Source organism: Bubalus kerabau, chromosome 5 (genome assembly GCF_029407905.1).
Source record: "Bubalus kerabau isolate K-KA32 ecotype Philippines breed swamp buffalo chromosome 5, PCC_UOA_SB_1v2, whole genome shotgun sequence".
Taxonomy (NCBI): Eukaryota; Metazoa; Chordata; class Mammalia; order Artiodactyla; family Bovidae; genus Bubalus; species Bubalus kerabau.
Window position 1 is genome coordinate 25,904,290 of NC_073628.1, and position 14,583 is coordinate 25,918,872.

Genomic DNA, 14,583 nt, shown 5'->3' on the forward strand with positions numbered 1-14,583 from the left:
GATCAAGGTGGCAGTTTCTGGAGCAGGATTCCACCGTCCAGTCCTCCTGTGTCCATGCCCCACACAGAGAGCACCGAGGACAGGCTAGGGGACTAGACCTGGGGACAGAGAAGGGGACAGGACACAACGGCAGGGAGTGAGGAGGCCTGACAGCGAAGGGCCTGGAAATGGCCCCAGTGTCACCAGAGGGGTCTGGGGAGGGAGCGGGTCTGATTACGGAAGGCTGGAGAGGGCGTCTGTCCTGAATGATGCTGAGATTGTGTCCAGAACCAAACACACAGGCACAGGCTCAGCCTTCACGTCGGTGTCCGGCCATCACCCCTTGGAACTAACAGGCTGTCCTTATACCAAAGAATGACACACAGTCTCAGTATTCCATCTCTTAAGCATTTATTAGATCTGCTTCCTTCTGAGGACAGAGAACTCTCTAGGTCAGTGTCCCTGCCCTTGGGGACTCATTTCTCCATCCCAAGAGCAGAGAGAGAGGCAGCTCAGTACTTGTCAGGCAGGCCAGCAGGTCTGAAGTGGTTGGGGTCTTTGCCGCTCCGGCCCCATTCGTTGGCAAACTGGTCAGCCTTCGAGTCCTCCCGTACCTGGTCCCTAGTCATACCCTTACGCAGAGGGTCTGTGATTCCCTGAATAGTCTCTCTGGCGTTACTGGAAAGGAAGAGGGCAGGGAGGGGATTAATCCAGGACTATAAGCCACAGCCCCACCCTCCCCATCTCTCCTCTTTCCAAGGGATCAATGACTCGGAGAAGAGCCAGGGAAAGAGTAGCTACAACCCTGAGGCTTCCTGGGCTCAGCCCACCTCAGCCCTGTGCTGGGTGAACAGCACCCATAGAGGGAGGGTGGAGAGTCGCCTGTCCCACCAAGTTGCTCTGCTCTTCACCCTTCAGACCTCACACTGGGCACAGAGCAGGAGGGTGGGTAAGAGGAGGAGGGCACACAGACTACAGGAAAGTTCTCCAGGGCTTGGCCCCTCCAGGTTGTCCTAGGCAGCCAAGCTCTGCTCACCCATCCCTGCATCCCCAGGGACCCTGGTACCTGATCACTTTAGCAGCCCAGGCGCCCCCCGGTCCCCTTTGGGCAGCGTCATAGTTTCCGCGGGCGTGGAAGTATTTGTCTGCACCCTTGTAGTTGGCTTCTTTCATGTCAGAGTAGGCTTTCCACATGTCTTTAGCCCCTGGAAGGAAAAGAAAATGATGAGATGAATGTGATCGTGTTTCGGTGAAAGAGAAATAAATCATTTCCTCCCACTGATTTTAGGTTTCAGCCTTCGACCAAGCCCTTGGAGATTATTTTATTGGCTTGAAATGAATACTTCTTTACTTCTCACTTACTTCCCTGATCTGAAGTTGTGAGTATCACACTTGGTACAAGGTTTATTCTGTTTGATTTCATTCTAAGTCTGTTGGAACTTTGTTTCTGGAGGTGTGTGATGTGTGTGAAGAAGAGGTTAATGCTCTTTCTTTAAGGGATGTTTGCTTATACAATGAACCTCCACCTGGAAAGATGCAGGAGAGGCTCTGACCAGAGCTTGAGAAGAAGGACGATACTGAGAAAGGCTGTGGATATAGGATACTCCCAGCCTGGTCAAGGGGAGAAATCCAGCCCTGGGGACTAACTCGGGCCTGAGTCCATCTGAATACTCAGGGCATGTTTGCACATGGGCACCCGTCAGAATTAAATCAGCAGGTGATAAAGGTGAGCTCCCTAAGAGGGCTTTGAAGAAACAGGGTAATCAGATGCAGAAAAAGGGCAACTGGACCACCAGCTCTAAAGTTCAGTGTCCTCTCCAGTAAAATGCAGGAGTAATGCCTCCCTAGGGTGGTTATGCAGAAGAACTGAGGAAATACTGGTTGAGTTTATAGAACATTGTCGGTGCTCACTATACTATCACCTCTCTGGTCCTCAGAAGGGTAGGGCAAAAAATAAATAAATAAAGGAACTAAAGTAGGATGAAGATCAGGGAGGATGGGCAGAAAACCCAACCTAGATAGGATAAAATGGCAAAGGTTTAAAAGATTAGCTCATTAGAGAAAAGAGGAAAATATAACATGGATTATAATCATAGTTCATGTAATATCTCTATGAGATAACTTATCTTCTATTTAGGTATTAGCTATTTCAGGTGTTCAGAAAAATTGTTTGTTAAAAAAGTGAAGTCAGTCATGTCAGATTGTGACCTCATGGACTGTAGCCCACCAGGGTCCTCAATCCATGGGATTTTCCAGGTAAAAGTACTGGAATGGGTTGCCATTTCCTTCTCCAGGGGATCTTCCCGACCCAGGGATCGAACTTGGGTCTCCTGGATTGTAGGCAGACGCTTTACCATCTGAGCAACCAGGTAAGTTTGTAGTTTTGTTGAGGACTATGATATTTTTACTATAGCTATTCACCCTGAGTTACAGATTTAAAGCAGTTCCCTGGAGTCTAGAGTTCCTTAATAAGTGTTTCCAAATGCACGACATATTTGTCCTTTGGGTGCAAAACCAGGTAGTGTTGTCAGTATGTGCACAAAATCAAGTGGGGTGCTCAGTAATGGACAGATTTGCAGAGAGCCCCAGGGACTGTGGTTCAGGGAAGGGATCGTGTGTGGTTCCAGGCACCTGCATTCCACAAAGCCCCCACCCCAGACCACAGGTGATTCTCATGCAAGTCATCCTTGAACAACACTGACCTAAGAGATGAAAAGATACTTTTATCTGGGTCTGTGTGAATTTAGATAGAATAAGGAACAAACTCTTAAAACAATTATTCAGTAATTATCACAGAAAAATAATAACACCAAATAGGTTTGGGAAATAAATTACAGCCAGTTTGCTCTGGCTAGTGAGGTCTATGTCTTCTGCTATAGGATTCTCTCCAGGTCTCAGCCTCAGCAGAACCATCATCAAGGAAACTCATGCTGCCATTTACTGTGGGGAGGGGAACTCTATCGGGTTTCCTGCCAAAGGCAGCAACCCCCACTCTCTGCCATCTGCTCAGATAAAGACCAGGACACGTGTCACAGACCCCTCACCCTCCACGTGTACTCTTGTCTGGGAGGCAGTAGAAGGTCCGAGGTTGACAGCAAGGTCTCAGGATGCTGGGTTCAATCCTGCTCTGCTGGAAGATGTTGGACCCTATCTTAATCTCTTGGGGCAGCAGGTTCTCTGATAAGGGATAATGGTCCCTACATTGCAGGACTCAAGGATTAAACCCTGAGGGGAAAAAAGAGTCGATTCCTGCACATAAAGCTCTTAGACAGTCCTGAGCAGCTACTAAAAAATCAGGTGTTTTAGTTATAAGTATTCAGCGGTTGCACCCACTTCTTTGTTACAGGAGACTTGGAAATGAGCCATCTCTAGTTGCCCACGAGGGGACAGCAGAGCCTTACTGGTATTTTGGGAACATGCACCCCGCCCCCCAGATGTCTTCCTCACTCCAGCTGAAAGTTGGGGCCCATACTTTATATGACCTCGGGCTTGAGGATCCCCTAAAAGAGTGCAAAGCTGGCCAGAAAAGCTTCGGGAAGTGCTACCATGTAAACTAAGCTCCTTTTCAGCCCACCTGTGGCCTTTGCCCTGTGGGGATGTGTCCTCTGCTCAGGTCAATCTTGGGGAAGCAGACACAGTCTCTCCTGGCCCATCCTTTGGTCCTTACCTTGACCAGCTTCCTTGAGGAATGTCCCCCATCCCTGGCTGCTGACGCCCAGGATCAGGAAGCAGAAAATGATGCCCGTGGAAAGGTTCATCCTGCAACAGAGAGATGAGTGGACCTAACCAAAAATGACAGGTCTTGGGGATGAGTTGTAATGTGGATACACTATTACATTCCAAACATAAATCCCTCTGAATTTTATCTCGATAGATAGATGGACGATAGGCTGTAACACAGAGGATCCAGTTCTCATTTCCATATGAAATCTTGGAATCACAGTGATTTCCTGTGTGAAAGATTGCAACAGGCTTTTAGCATAAACCACTTTCCAGTCCAGTCATCCTCTATCAGCCCTGAGACCCAGCTGCACTGCAAGTTTCCCAAAGGCAAGAGGAGTATGTTCATGCTGCCTCTCTGTGATACGAGATGAGGTGAACGAGGCACAGGTGTCTGTGGCCTGCGTGCTCACCCCATCGCTGCCTGCACAGAAGACACAGACAAGAAGAGCCCTATTCCCTCAACTGCTCTCATCTGGTGGATTCTAATGGTCAGAACAGTAGATTCAGGAAGGAAGCAGAATTGGGCTGCAGTACAAGAATGCTGCTGAAGAGAAAGTCTCCGAAGAAGAAAAGTGTTGGAGAGTTCTAGCACCTCACCTGTGGCCGTGCCCTCCTGCTGAGGCTCCTGTTGAAGCTGAGCTGCCTGTGGTGTCTGCCTGGGAGACGGGGCTGGTGCTTTATGTACTGACACTGGCCAGTGGAGCAAATGAGAAATGGGGTGGAAGCAAAAAAAAAAAAAAAAAAAAAAAAGAAAAGAAAGAAGGAAAGAAATTTTGGGAAATTCCTCCTGACTAGAACACAGTATCCAAAACTTCCGGGAGCCAGCATGGGAGTTCCCACCCATGACAAAGGTCATGTGGAGAGGCCTCATATGCAAAGGCAAGTCAGGACCTGAGGCCCCCCTCCCCGAATCTGCCTGAGCGTCTACCCCAAAACCAGAATCTGTCTGTTTTACTATTTTACGACTTTTACCAACTCCTCTGACATTAACGGGGGGCTATCCCTGATCACCTTTCTCTGAAGGAAATCAACTTGGAGCTCTAGTTAATTAGCCTCCTGGGCATAATAGGAGTGTTTCAATCCAAACCCCTCAGATGGCTCTTTAACTTGCCTGACAGGTTTACCTGGACTCCTACAGCTACGCATATGATTGCTTAAAGCCTCCCAACTGCGAGAGGCACGGGAAGCTTAAGATATTCAAATAGTATAGAGCCTCTCGGAGAGTTAGAAATTGCTAGAATAGAACTAGTAGAAGATTTCATTGTTGAGCCAATGCTTGCTGCCAAGTTTCCACATCCTCTGTATTGTATCCTTGGAAGTGTATTAATTAATATAGTTGGTATATAGAAAAAATAAGTAGTGGCCTTGGTGCTAACAACTTTAGACCCTTAAGGTAATAAATTCTTTCCTTATAAAGCCATTGCTCCTCTGCCCTATAGGAATGCAACTTTATCTAACACCTTCAGAGGATGGCACCAAACCATAAAATAATTACTCTTAGGGAAAATAAGTCTTATGGTTGACAAACTTTTATCAGAGTCATAAAATGTTAATAGGCCTTCTGGCCAGAAGATGATGTAAATTACCTAAACCATTTCTATAGGATAAGTTTGCAGAAGAGAAAGCTTGGTCTCTATAAGGATCAAAGACTGCTGACTTTATGTGATTTTACACCCCCTATTATCCTCTATGCACAACTTAAGGTATATAAGCTCCCTTTGAAAATAAAGCTACAGGCCTTGCTCACCAAAGCTTGGTCTCCCCATGTCATTCTTTCTCTTTCCTTTTCCTTTTCAGGCTGATTCCCTGGAGCGCAGGGGCCCTCTGTGTTCACTTTCCTGCCTGGGCTTCTAAGACCCACTCAAGAAGGAGCCTAAGGTGGGGCACCTTCAGCTATTCAAGAGGGTGCCTGTGGCCTACGTGAACAGAGCAAGTCCCGTGCTGGGGCTTTATTGGCTTTCTGCATAAAACAAGGAATATCAGCCTCTTTTCTCTCCTCTATTTTCTTAGCTGCAAAATTCTCTCCTTATCTTTTTCTCTATTTCTCTCAGTCACCGACGCCGTCCTCCCAAGGGAATCCCTGGATCCAACCAGGGCTGGACCCCAGTACAAAACAACAGTGTTATTCTTCACTCACATCGAGTTTTCCTAGCTTGTACAATTTGCAGTTCAGAATGTAGCATATTGGACCTTTTCTTTCCATTTCAACTCTCACTCCAGTGGCAAACGTGTTTTCATCCCCCACAGTAGAGTATTGACATTTGCTGTGAAGCATGTGTATGCTTAGGTACTCAGTTGTATCCCACTCTTTGGGACCCCATGGACTGTAACTCATCAGGCCCCTCTCTCCATGGGACTCCCCAGGCAAGAATACTGGAGTGGGTAGTCATTGCCTTCTCCAGGGGAGCTTCTTGACCCAGGGATCAAAACAACCCAGATCTCTTGTACTGCAAGTGGATTCTTTACCATCTGAGTCACCTGGGAATTCCAAAGATTAACATTAGAAAAAGAGAGTTGAGTAAAGAATATGAGCATACAGGGCAAATGGAACAGCTGAACGGGTCCATTACAAGAACAGCTCAGGATGAAGCTGGGACCTCACGCTACAGCAGCAGGAAAGGAAGGAGATAGAAACTCAGGAAAATCAAACTTCCAGCACCCACATGGGGTGGATTCAGCACTGGAAAAGGGAGTCTTCCAGCTTCAAGTGTATTCATGATCAGATGCTGTTGATGGTCATAACAGTAGGTCTTATTGAGAGGTCTTTATAATCTCGAGGAGGATGAACTATAGTGTAGAGATCTGCTGTGATCCTGTATAGAAATGACACCATAAAAATGAACAGGAAAAGTCCAAATGTATGTTAAGTTATCAGGATAGAAGGTTCAGGAAGGATACAGAGAAAGCTGATTTATGACAAGAATGCTGGAGTGTATGATGTCAGAAAATAGCTGTATCAATCAGAAAAGCAGGACTGAGCTTTATTCTGTGAGTTCAGGAAGATAATCTTGGGAGGAAATATCAGGCAGGTGCTCTCTCAGGGATGGCGTCTCTGATGAACTCCATGCCCCATCTCTACCTCTTCATTCTAAAGGGAAATTTCAAAGGTCACTGGATTTCCCAGAGGAGGAGAGATGATGCGTGTGTAATATGTCAGAGATGGTGGGGACCTAGAGGACATGGAACTGCTCTACCTGACGGTGGGTCCCTGGGTTGGAAGCCTGAGGACGGCAGGAGGGCAAGTAAGGCCCAGCCCAGGAGCACCACCTCAGGATTCTTGCCTGGAGTGTTCACAGGACAGCAGGAATGTGAGCAGTGTATCAGAGACACAGGGAAGTGATCTCCAAGACAGATGCAAGCAAATCACGGAGACTTGCCAACTGAGACGAGGGGAGATGGTAAATTAGAGTCTGGAAGGATATGGGACTTGTGCTCAAATAGTAATCCCGAGAAGAAGGAGGGCAAAGTATTTCCAATTTGTTACAAGACTCAGGGAAATATGAGCAGAACGTTAGAAAGAAGAGCACTGGCCCAGGAGGAAGCACACCAGGTGAGGCTGACACTGTGGTCTGGGAACCACGGTCTTAGATGTATTGTTGGTGTTTAGTCACCAAGTTCGTGTCTGACTCTTTAGTGACTCCATGGGCAGTAGCCCCTCAGGCTCCTCTGTGTGTGGGATATTCCAGGGAAGAGTACTGGAGCACGTGGAGATTTCCTTCTCCAGGGGATCTTCCTGACCCGGGGATCAAACCTACGTCTCCTGCATTGCAGGTGGATTCTCTACCAATGAGCCACCTGAGAAGCCCTGTCTTAGAGTAGAACCTCTCAGAAACAGGATGATCCCTCTTTCTGGGTCTGGGACATATTTTATTTCCTGTAGGTGTAATGAGACAAACATGTAGGGCAGATAACTGACTAACAGATCACTCTGGTTTTTAACCAAGACAAAGCCAAGCAATATTTAAATATTCTCAACAGAACTTACACTCCTTGGGAAAGTTGGGTTCACTGTGGTTCCAGTAGTCAGTTGCACCAGCCCAAGTGAAACAGCCTGGTGAAGATTTGCTGGGACTGTGAACATTGGTACAATGTGCTGTCAGACTTTGATGTAATGATGATATATTACATCAAATATAAAGGATATTCCCATTCTGACCAATGACTTAACAGAGAGCACAGAGTTAGGGCCACATGTGTAAGATGTTAGTATGTGATTAAGGAGACATCACAAACCATGGAAGACAGGATGGTTTGGTTATTAGCTTTGGAAAGAGAAAAAACTGGATCTTTACCTAATTTACATATAAATATCAACTCTATTATAGAAGTGTTAAATATGTAAATGTGAGGGTAAAACTATAAAGTTCGTAGAAAAGAGTACCCACGTATATATATATTTGTGACCCAGAGATGGAGGAAAATTCTTAAATAAAACTTCAAAAGCACAAGACATAAGGCAGAAAATGGCGAATTTTGTGAAAATTAAAAATTTATTTTCAGATAGAGAACGGGAAAAAACAATGTCTAAAATATGGCAAGGGATACAAGGAGTATATGAGTCATTAAGGAAAAGACAACAACCACAATAGAAAAATGGGTGGAGGGATAGAAAAAATAGTTTACAGACAACACACTATAAGTAACAAGCTTACAAAGAGATGCACAAATCATTAGCAACCAGAAAAATGCAGATAAGCAGTTACACTGTATGCATTAGACCAGAAAAAAATGACGCCGGCATCATGCCATGTGTTTAAGGGAGGGGCAGTGCTGGTGTGGCCTCTCTGAGTTTCACAGTGAAGAGTCACTCTACTGTCCAGGAGTGCAGCCCAGCCCACTTCCGTGCCCTTGCCTTGGCATGATCCAGCTCTCTGTTTTTCTAGTCTAATGTCATTGCTGTTGTTGCCATTTAGTCTCTCAGTCCGTGTATGACTCTTTCACAATCTCATGGACTGTAGCTCACCAGGCTCCTCTGTCCACGGGATTTCCCAGTAAAGAATCCTAGAGCAGGTTGCCATTTCCTTCTCAAGGGGATCTTCCTGACCCAGGGATCAAACCCATGTCTCCTGCATTGGCAGGCAGGTTCTTTACCACCGAGTTACTTAGGAAGCCTTTTCCAGTCTAATAACTTCCATCAAAAATTAATTTTGCTTCAAGTACACAGATTAATGTCTTAAGAAAACTAAATATTTTATTGCAGGGTTGGTCTCACAGGACATAGTGACAATCTCTGCTATCTCTTTTGTTGGTGTTGTTATAAAAAAAGAAAACCTCCCTAGTTAGAAATAACTTTTGTAGATACAGCTTTTGTTCTATCTGCTATTCTTGCAGCTGCAGGAGACACGGGACATTTCTATTTCTTATCTTGAGGAAACTTCTTTCTCCAGAGATTAGTAGGGCCTATAGTCTTCAAGGCTAAGTGCTAGAAACACACTGTTCAACCCTGAAAGAGGTGCAGCCCTGAGAGAAAAAGAAATCATATGGAACAGAAAAGGTCAAAATAGGATTATTAACCGATGGAATATGGAATACTTACAGACAGAAAATGGAATGTCCTTTGGACAGCAGATCAAACTCCTTTAATCAATCCTTTGATGGAAGGAGAACAAACCATTCAATCCTAAAGGAAACCAACCCTGAATATTCATTGGAAAGACTGATGCTGGAGGAGGAGCCAAGATGGCGGAGGAGTAGGACGGGGAGAACACTTTCTCCCCCACAAATTCATCAAAAGAGCATTTAAACGTCGAGTAAATTCCACAAAACAACTTCTGAATGCCGGCAGAGGACATCAGGCACCCAGAAAAGCAGCCTAACTCTTCGAAAGGAGAGAGAAGAAATACAGCTCCACCCACCAGAACATCGACACAAGCTTCCCTAACCAGGAAACCTTGACAAGCCACCTGTACAAACCCACACACAGCGAGGAAACACCACAATAAAGAGAACTCCACAAACTGCCAGAATACAGAAAGGACACCCCAAACTCAGCAATTTAAACAAGATGAAGAGACAGAGGAATAGCCAGCAGATAAAGGAACAGGATAAATGCCCACCAAACCAAACAAAAGAGGAAGAGATAGGGAATCTACCTGATAAAGAATTCCAAATAATGATAGTGAAATTGATCCAAAATCTTGAAATTAAAATGGAATCACAGATAAATAGCCTGGAGGCAAGGATTGAGAAGATGCAAGAAAGGTTTAACAAGGACTTAGAAGAAATAAAAAAGAGTCAATATATAATGAATAATGCAATAAGTGAAATTAAAAACACTCTGGAGGCAACAAATAGTAGAATAACAGAGGCAGAAGATAGGATTAGTGAATTAGAAGATAGAATGGTAGAAATAAATGAATCAGAGAGGACAAAAGAAAAACGAATTAAAAGAAATGAGGACAATCTCAGAGACCTCCAGGACAATATTAAACACTACAACATTCGAATCATAGGGGTCCCAGAAGAAGAAGACAAAAAGAAAGACCATGAGAAAATACTTGAGGAGATAATAGTTGAAAACTTCCCTAAAATGGGGAAGGAAATAATCACCCAAGTCCAAGAAACCCAGAGAGTCCCAAACAGGATAAACCCAAGGCGAAACACCCCAAGACACATATTAATCAAATTAACAAAGATCAAACACAAAGAACAAATATTAAAAGCAGCAAGGGAAAAACAACAAATAACACACAAGGGAATACCCATAAGGATAACAGCTGATCTTTCAATAGAAACTCTTCAAGCCAGGAGGGAATGGCAAGACATACTTAAAATGATGAAAGAAAATAACCTACAGCCCAGATTATTGTACCCAGCAAGGATCTCATTCAAGTATGAAGGAGAAATCAAAAGCTTTTCAGACAAGCAAAAGCTGAGAGAATTCAGCACCACCAAACCAGCTCTCCAACAAATACTAAAGGATATTCTCTAGACAGGAAACACAAAAATGGTGTATAAATTCGAACCCAAAACAATAAAGTAAATGGCAACGGGGTCATACTTATCAGTAATTACCTTAAACGTAAATGGGTTGAATGCCCCAACCAAAAGACAAAGACTGGCTGAATGGATACAAAAACAAGACCCCTACATATGTTGTCTACAAGAGACCCACCTCAAAACAGGGGACACATACAGACTGAAAGTGAAGGGCTGGAAAAAGATTTTCCATGCAAATAGGGACCAAAAGAAAGCAGGAGTAGCAATACTCATATCAGATAAAATAGACTTTAAAACAAAGACTGTGAAAAGAGACAAAGATGGTCACTACATAATGATCAAAGGATCAATCCAAGAAGAAGATATAACAATTATAAATATATATGCACCCAACACGGGAGCACCGCAATATGTAAGACAAATGCTAACAAGTATGAAAGAAGAAATTAACAATAACACAATAATAGTGGGAGACTTTAATACCCCACTCACACCTATGGATAGATCAACTAAACAGAAAATTAACAAGGAAACACAAACTTTAAACGATACAATAGACCAGTTAGACCTAATTGATATCTATAGGACATTTCATCCCAAAACAATGAATTTCACCTTCTTCTCAAGCGCACATGGAACCTTCTCCAGGATAGATCACATCCTGGGCCATAAAGCTAGCCTTGGTAAATTCAAAAAAATAGAAATCATTCCAAGCCTCTTTTCTGACCACAATGCAGTAAGATTAGATCTCAATTACAGGAGAAAAACTATTAAAAAATCCAACATATGGAGGCTGAACAACATGCTGCTGAATAACCAACAAATCACAGAAGAAATCAAAAAAGAAATCAGAATTTGCATAGAAACGAATGAAAATGAAAACACAACAACCCAAAACCTGTGGGACACGGTAAAAGCAGTCCTAAGGGGAAAGTTCATAGCAATACAGGCACACCTCAAGAAACAAGAAAAAAATCAAATAAATAACCTAACTCTACACCTAAAGCAACTAGAAAAGGAAGAAATGAAGAACCCCAGGGTTAGTAGAAGGAAAGAAATCTTAAAAATTAGAGCAGAAATAAATGCAAAAGAAACAAAAGAGACCATAGCAAAAATCAACAAAACCAAAAGCTGGTTTTTTGAAAGGATAAATAAAATTGGCAAACCATTAGCCAGGCTCATCAAGAAACAAAGGGAGAAAAATCAAATCAATAAAATTAGAAATGAAAATGGAGAGATCACAACAGACAACACAGAAATACAAAGGATCATAAGAGACTACTTTCAACAATTATATGCCAATAAAATGGACAACGAGGAAGAAATGGACAAATTCTTAGAAAAGTACAACTTTCCAAAACTCGACCAGGAAGAAATAGAAAATCTTAACAGACCCATCACAAGCACGGAAATTGAAACTGTAATAAAAAATCTTCCGGCAAACAAAAGCCCAGGTCCAGACAGCTTCACAGCTGAATTCTACCAAAAATTTAGAGAAGAGCTAACACCTATCCTGCTCAAACTCTTCCAGAAAATTGCAGAGGATGGTAAACTTCCAAACTCATTCTATGAGGCCACCATCACCCTGATACCAAAACCTGACAAAGATCCCACAAAAAAAGAAAACTACAGGCCAATATCACTGATGAATATAGATGCAAAAATCCTTAACAAAATTCTAGCAATCAGAATCCAACAACACATTAAAAAGATCATACACCATGACCAAGTGGGCTTTATCCCAGGGATGCAAGGATTCTTCAATATCCACAAATCAATCAATGTAATACACCACATTAACAAATTGAAAAATAAAAACCATATGATTATCTCAATAGATGCAGAGAAAGCCTTTGACAAAATTCAACATCCATTTATGATAAAAACTCTCCAGAAAGCAGGAATAGAAGGAACATACCTCAACATAATAAAAGCTATATATGACAAACCCACAGCAAACATTATCCTCAATGGTGAAAAATTGAAAGCATTTCCTCTAAAGTCAGGAACAAGACAAGGGTGCCCACTTTCACCATTACTATTCAACATAGTTTTGGAAGTTTTGGCCACAGCAATCAGAACAGAAAAAGAAATAAAAGGAATCCAAATTGGAAAAGAAGAAGTAAAGCTCTCACTGTTTGCAGATGACATGATCCTCTACATAGAAAACCCTAAAGACTCCACCAGAAAATTACTAGAACTAATAAATGACTATAGTAAAGTTGCAGGATATAAAATCAACACACAGAAATCCCTTGCATTCCTATACACTAATAACGAGAAAACAGAAAGAGAAATTAAGGAAACAATTCCATTCACCATTGCAATGGAAAGAATAAAATACTTAGGAATATATCTACCTAAAGAATCTAAAGACCTATATATAGAAAACTATAAAACACTGGTGAAAGAAATCAAAGAGGACACTAACAGATGGAGAAATATACCATGTTCATGGATTGGAAGAATCAATATAGTGAAAATGAGTATACTACCCAAAGCAATCTATAGATTCAATGCAATCCCTATCAAGCTACCAACAGCATTCTTCACAGAGCTAGAACAAATAATTTCACAATTTGTATGGAAAAACAAAAAACGTCGAATAGCCAAAGCAATCTTGAGAAAGAAGAATGGAACTGGAGGAATCAACCTACCTGACTTCAGGCTCTACTACAAAGCCACAGTTATCAAGACAGTATGGTACTGGCACAAAGACAGAAATATAGATCAATGGAACAAAATAGAAAGCCCAGAGATAAATCCATGCACATATGGACACCTTATCTTTGACAAAGGAGGCAAGAATATACAATGGATTAAAGACAATCTCTTTAACAAGTGGTGCTGGGAACTCTGGTCAACCACTTGTAAAAGAATGAAACTAGAACACTTTCTAACACCATACACAAAAATAAACTCAAAATGGATTAAAGATCTAAACGTAAGACCAGAAACTATAAAACTCCTAGAGGAGAACATAGGCAAAACACTCTCTGACATACATCACAGCAGGATCCTCTATGACCCACCTCCCAGAATATTGGAAATAAAAGCAAAAATAAACAAATGGGACCTAATTAACCTTAAAAGCTTCTGCACATCAAAGGAAACTATTAGCAAGGTGAAAAGACAGCCTTCAGAATGGGAGAAGATAATAGCAAATGAAGCAACTGACAAACAACTAATCTCGAGAATATACAAGCAACTCCTACAGCTCAACTCCAGAAAAATCAATGACCCAATCAAAAAATGGGCCAAAGAACTAAATAGACATTTCTCCAAAGAAGACATACAGATGGCTAACAAACACATGAAAAGATGCTCAACATCACTCATTATCAGAGAAATGCAAATCAAAACCACTATGAGGTACCATTTCACACCAGTCAGAATGGCTGCGATCTAAAAGTCTACAAGTAATAAATGCTGGAGAGGGTGTGGAGAAAAGGGAACCCTCTTACACTGTTGGTGGGAATGCAAACTAGTACAGCCACTATGGAGAACAGTGTGGAGATTCCTTAAAAAACTGGAAATAGACCTGCCTTATGATCCAGCAATCCCACTGCTGGGCATACACACTGAGGAAACCAGAAGGGAAAGAGACACGAGTACCCCAATGTTCATCGCAGCACTGTTTATAATAGCCAGGACATGGAAGCAACCTAGATGTCCATCAGCAGATGAATGGATAAGCAAGCTGTGGTACATATACACAATGGAGTATTATTCAGCCATTAAAAAGAATACATTTGAATCAGTTCTAATGAGGTGGATGAAACTGGAACCTATTATACAGAGTGAAGTAAGCCAGAAAGAAAAACACCAATACAGTATACTAACGCATATATATGGAATTTAGAAAGATGGTAACAATAACCCTGTGTACGAGACAGCAAAAGAGACACTGATGTATAGAACAGTCTTATGGACTCTGTGGGA

General features: G+C 42.5%; 1 protein-coding gene across 2 annotated transcripts; it reads right to left on the reverse strand.

The window, feature by feature from the left end:
- Positions 1 to 373: 373 nt before the first annotated feature.
- LOC129652562 (serum amyloid A-3 protein-like) lies at positions 374 to 3,751 on the reverse strand. 2 transcript variants are annotated; one of them, XM_055581290.1, is made up of 3 exons: positions 3,647 to 3,751; positions 1,046 to 1,184; positions 374 to 657 (listed from the first exon to the last, which is right to left on the reverse strand). In XM_055581290.1, the coding sequence occupies exons 1-3, from the start codon at positions 3,735 to 3,737 to the stop codon at positions 492 to 494; spliced, it is 396 nt and encodes a 131-aa protein (XP_055437265.1). In that variant the 5' UTR covers positions 3,738 to 3,751; the 3' UTR covers positions 374 to 491. The 2 variants fall into 2 exon arrangements, with proteins under 2 accessions (XP_055437265.1, XP_055437266.1); XM_055581291.1 differs by lacking the exon at positions 3,647 to 3,751 and adding an exon at positions 1,342 to 1,730.
- Positions 3,752 to 14,583: the final 10,832 nt, after the last annotated feature.

Coding starts and splice junctions, on each gene's coding strand:
- LOC129652562 (XM_055581290.1), bottom strand. CDS start 3,737: ATGAACCTTTCCACGGGCATCATTTTCTGCTTCCTGATCCTGGGCGTC. Junction 1,185..3,646: donor CCTCAAGGAAGCTGGTCAAG/GTAAGGACCAAA, acceptor TTTTCCTTCCAG/GGGCTAAAGACATGTGGAAA. Junction 658..1,045: donor TGGGCTGCTAAAGTGATCAG/GTACCAGGGTCC, acceptor CTTCCTTTCCAG/TAACGCCAGAGAGACTATTC.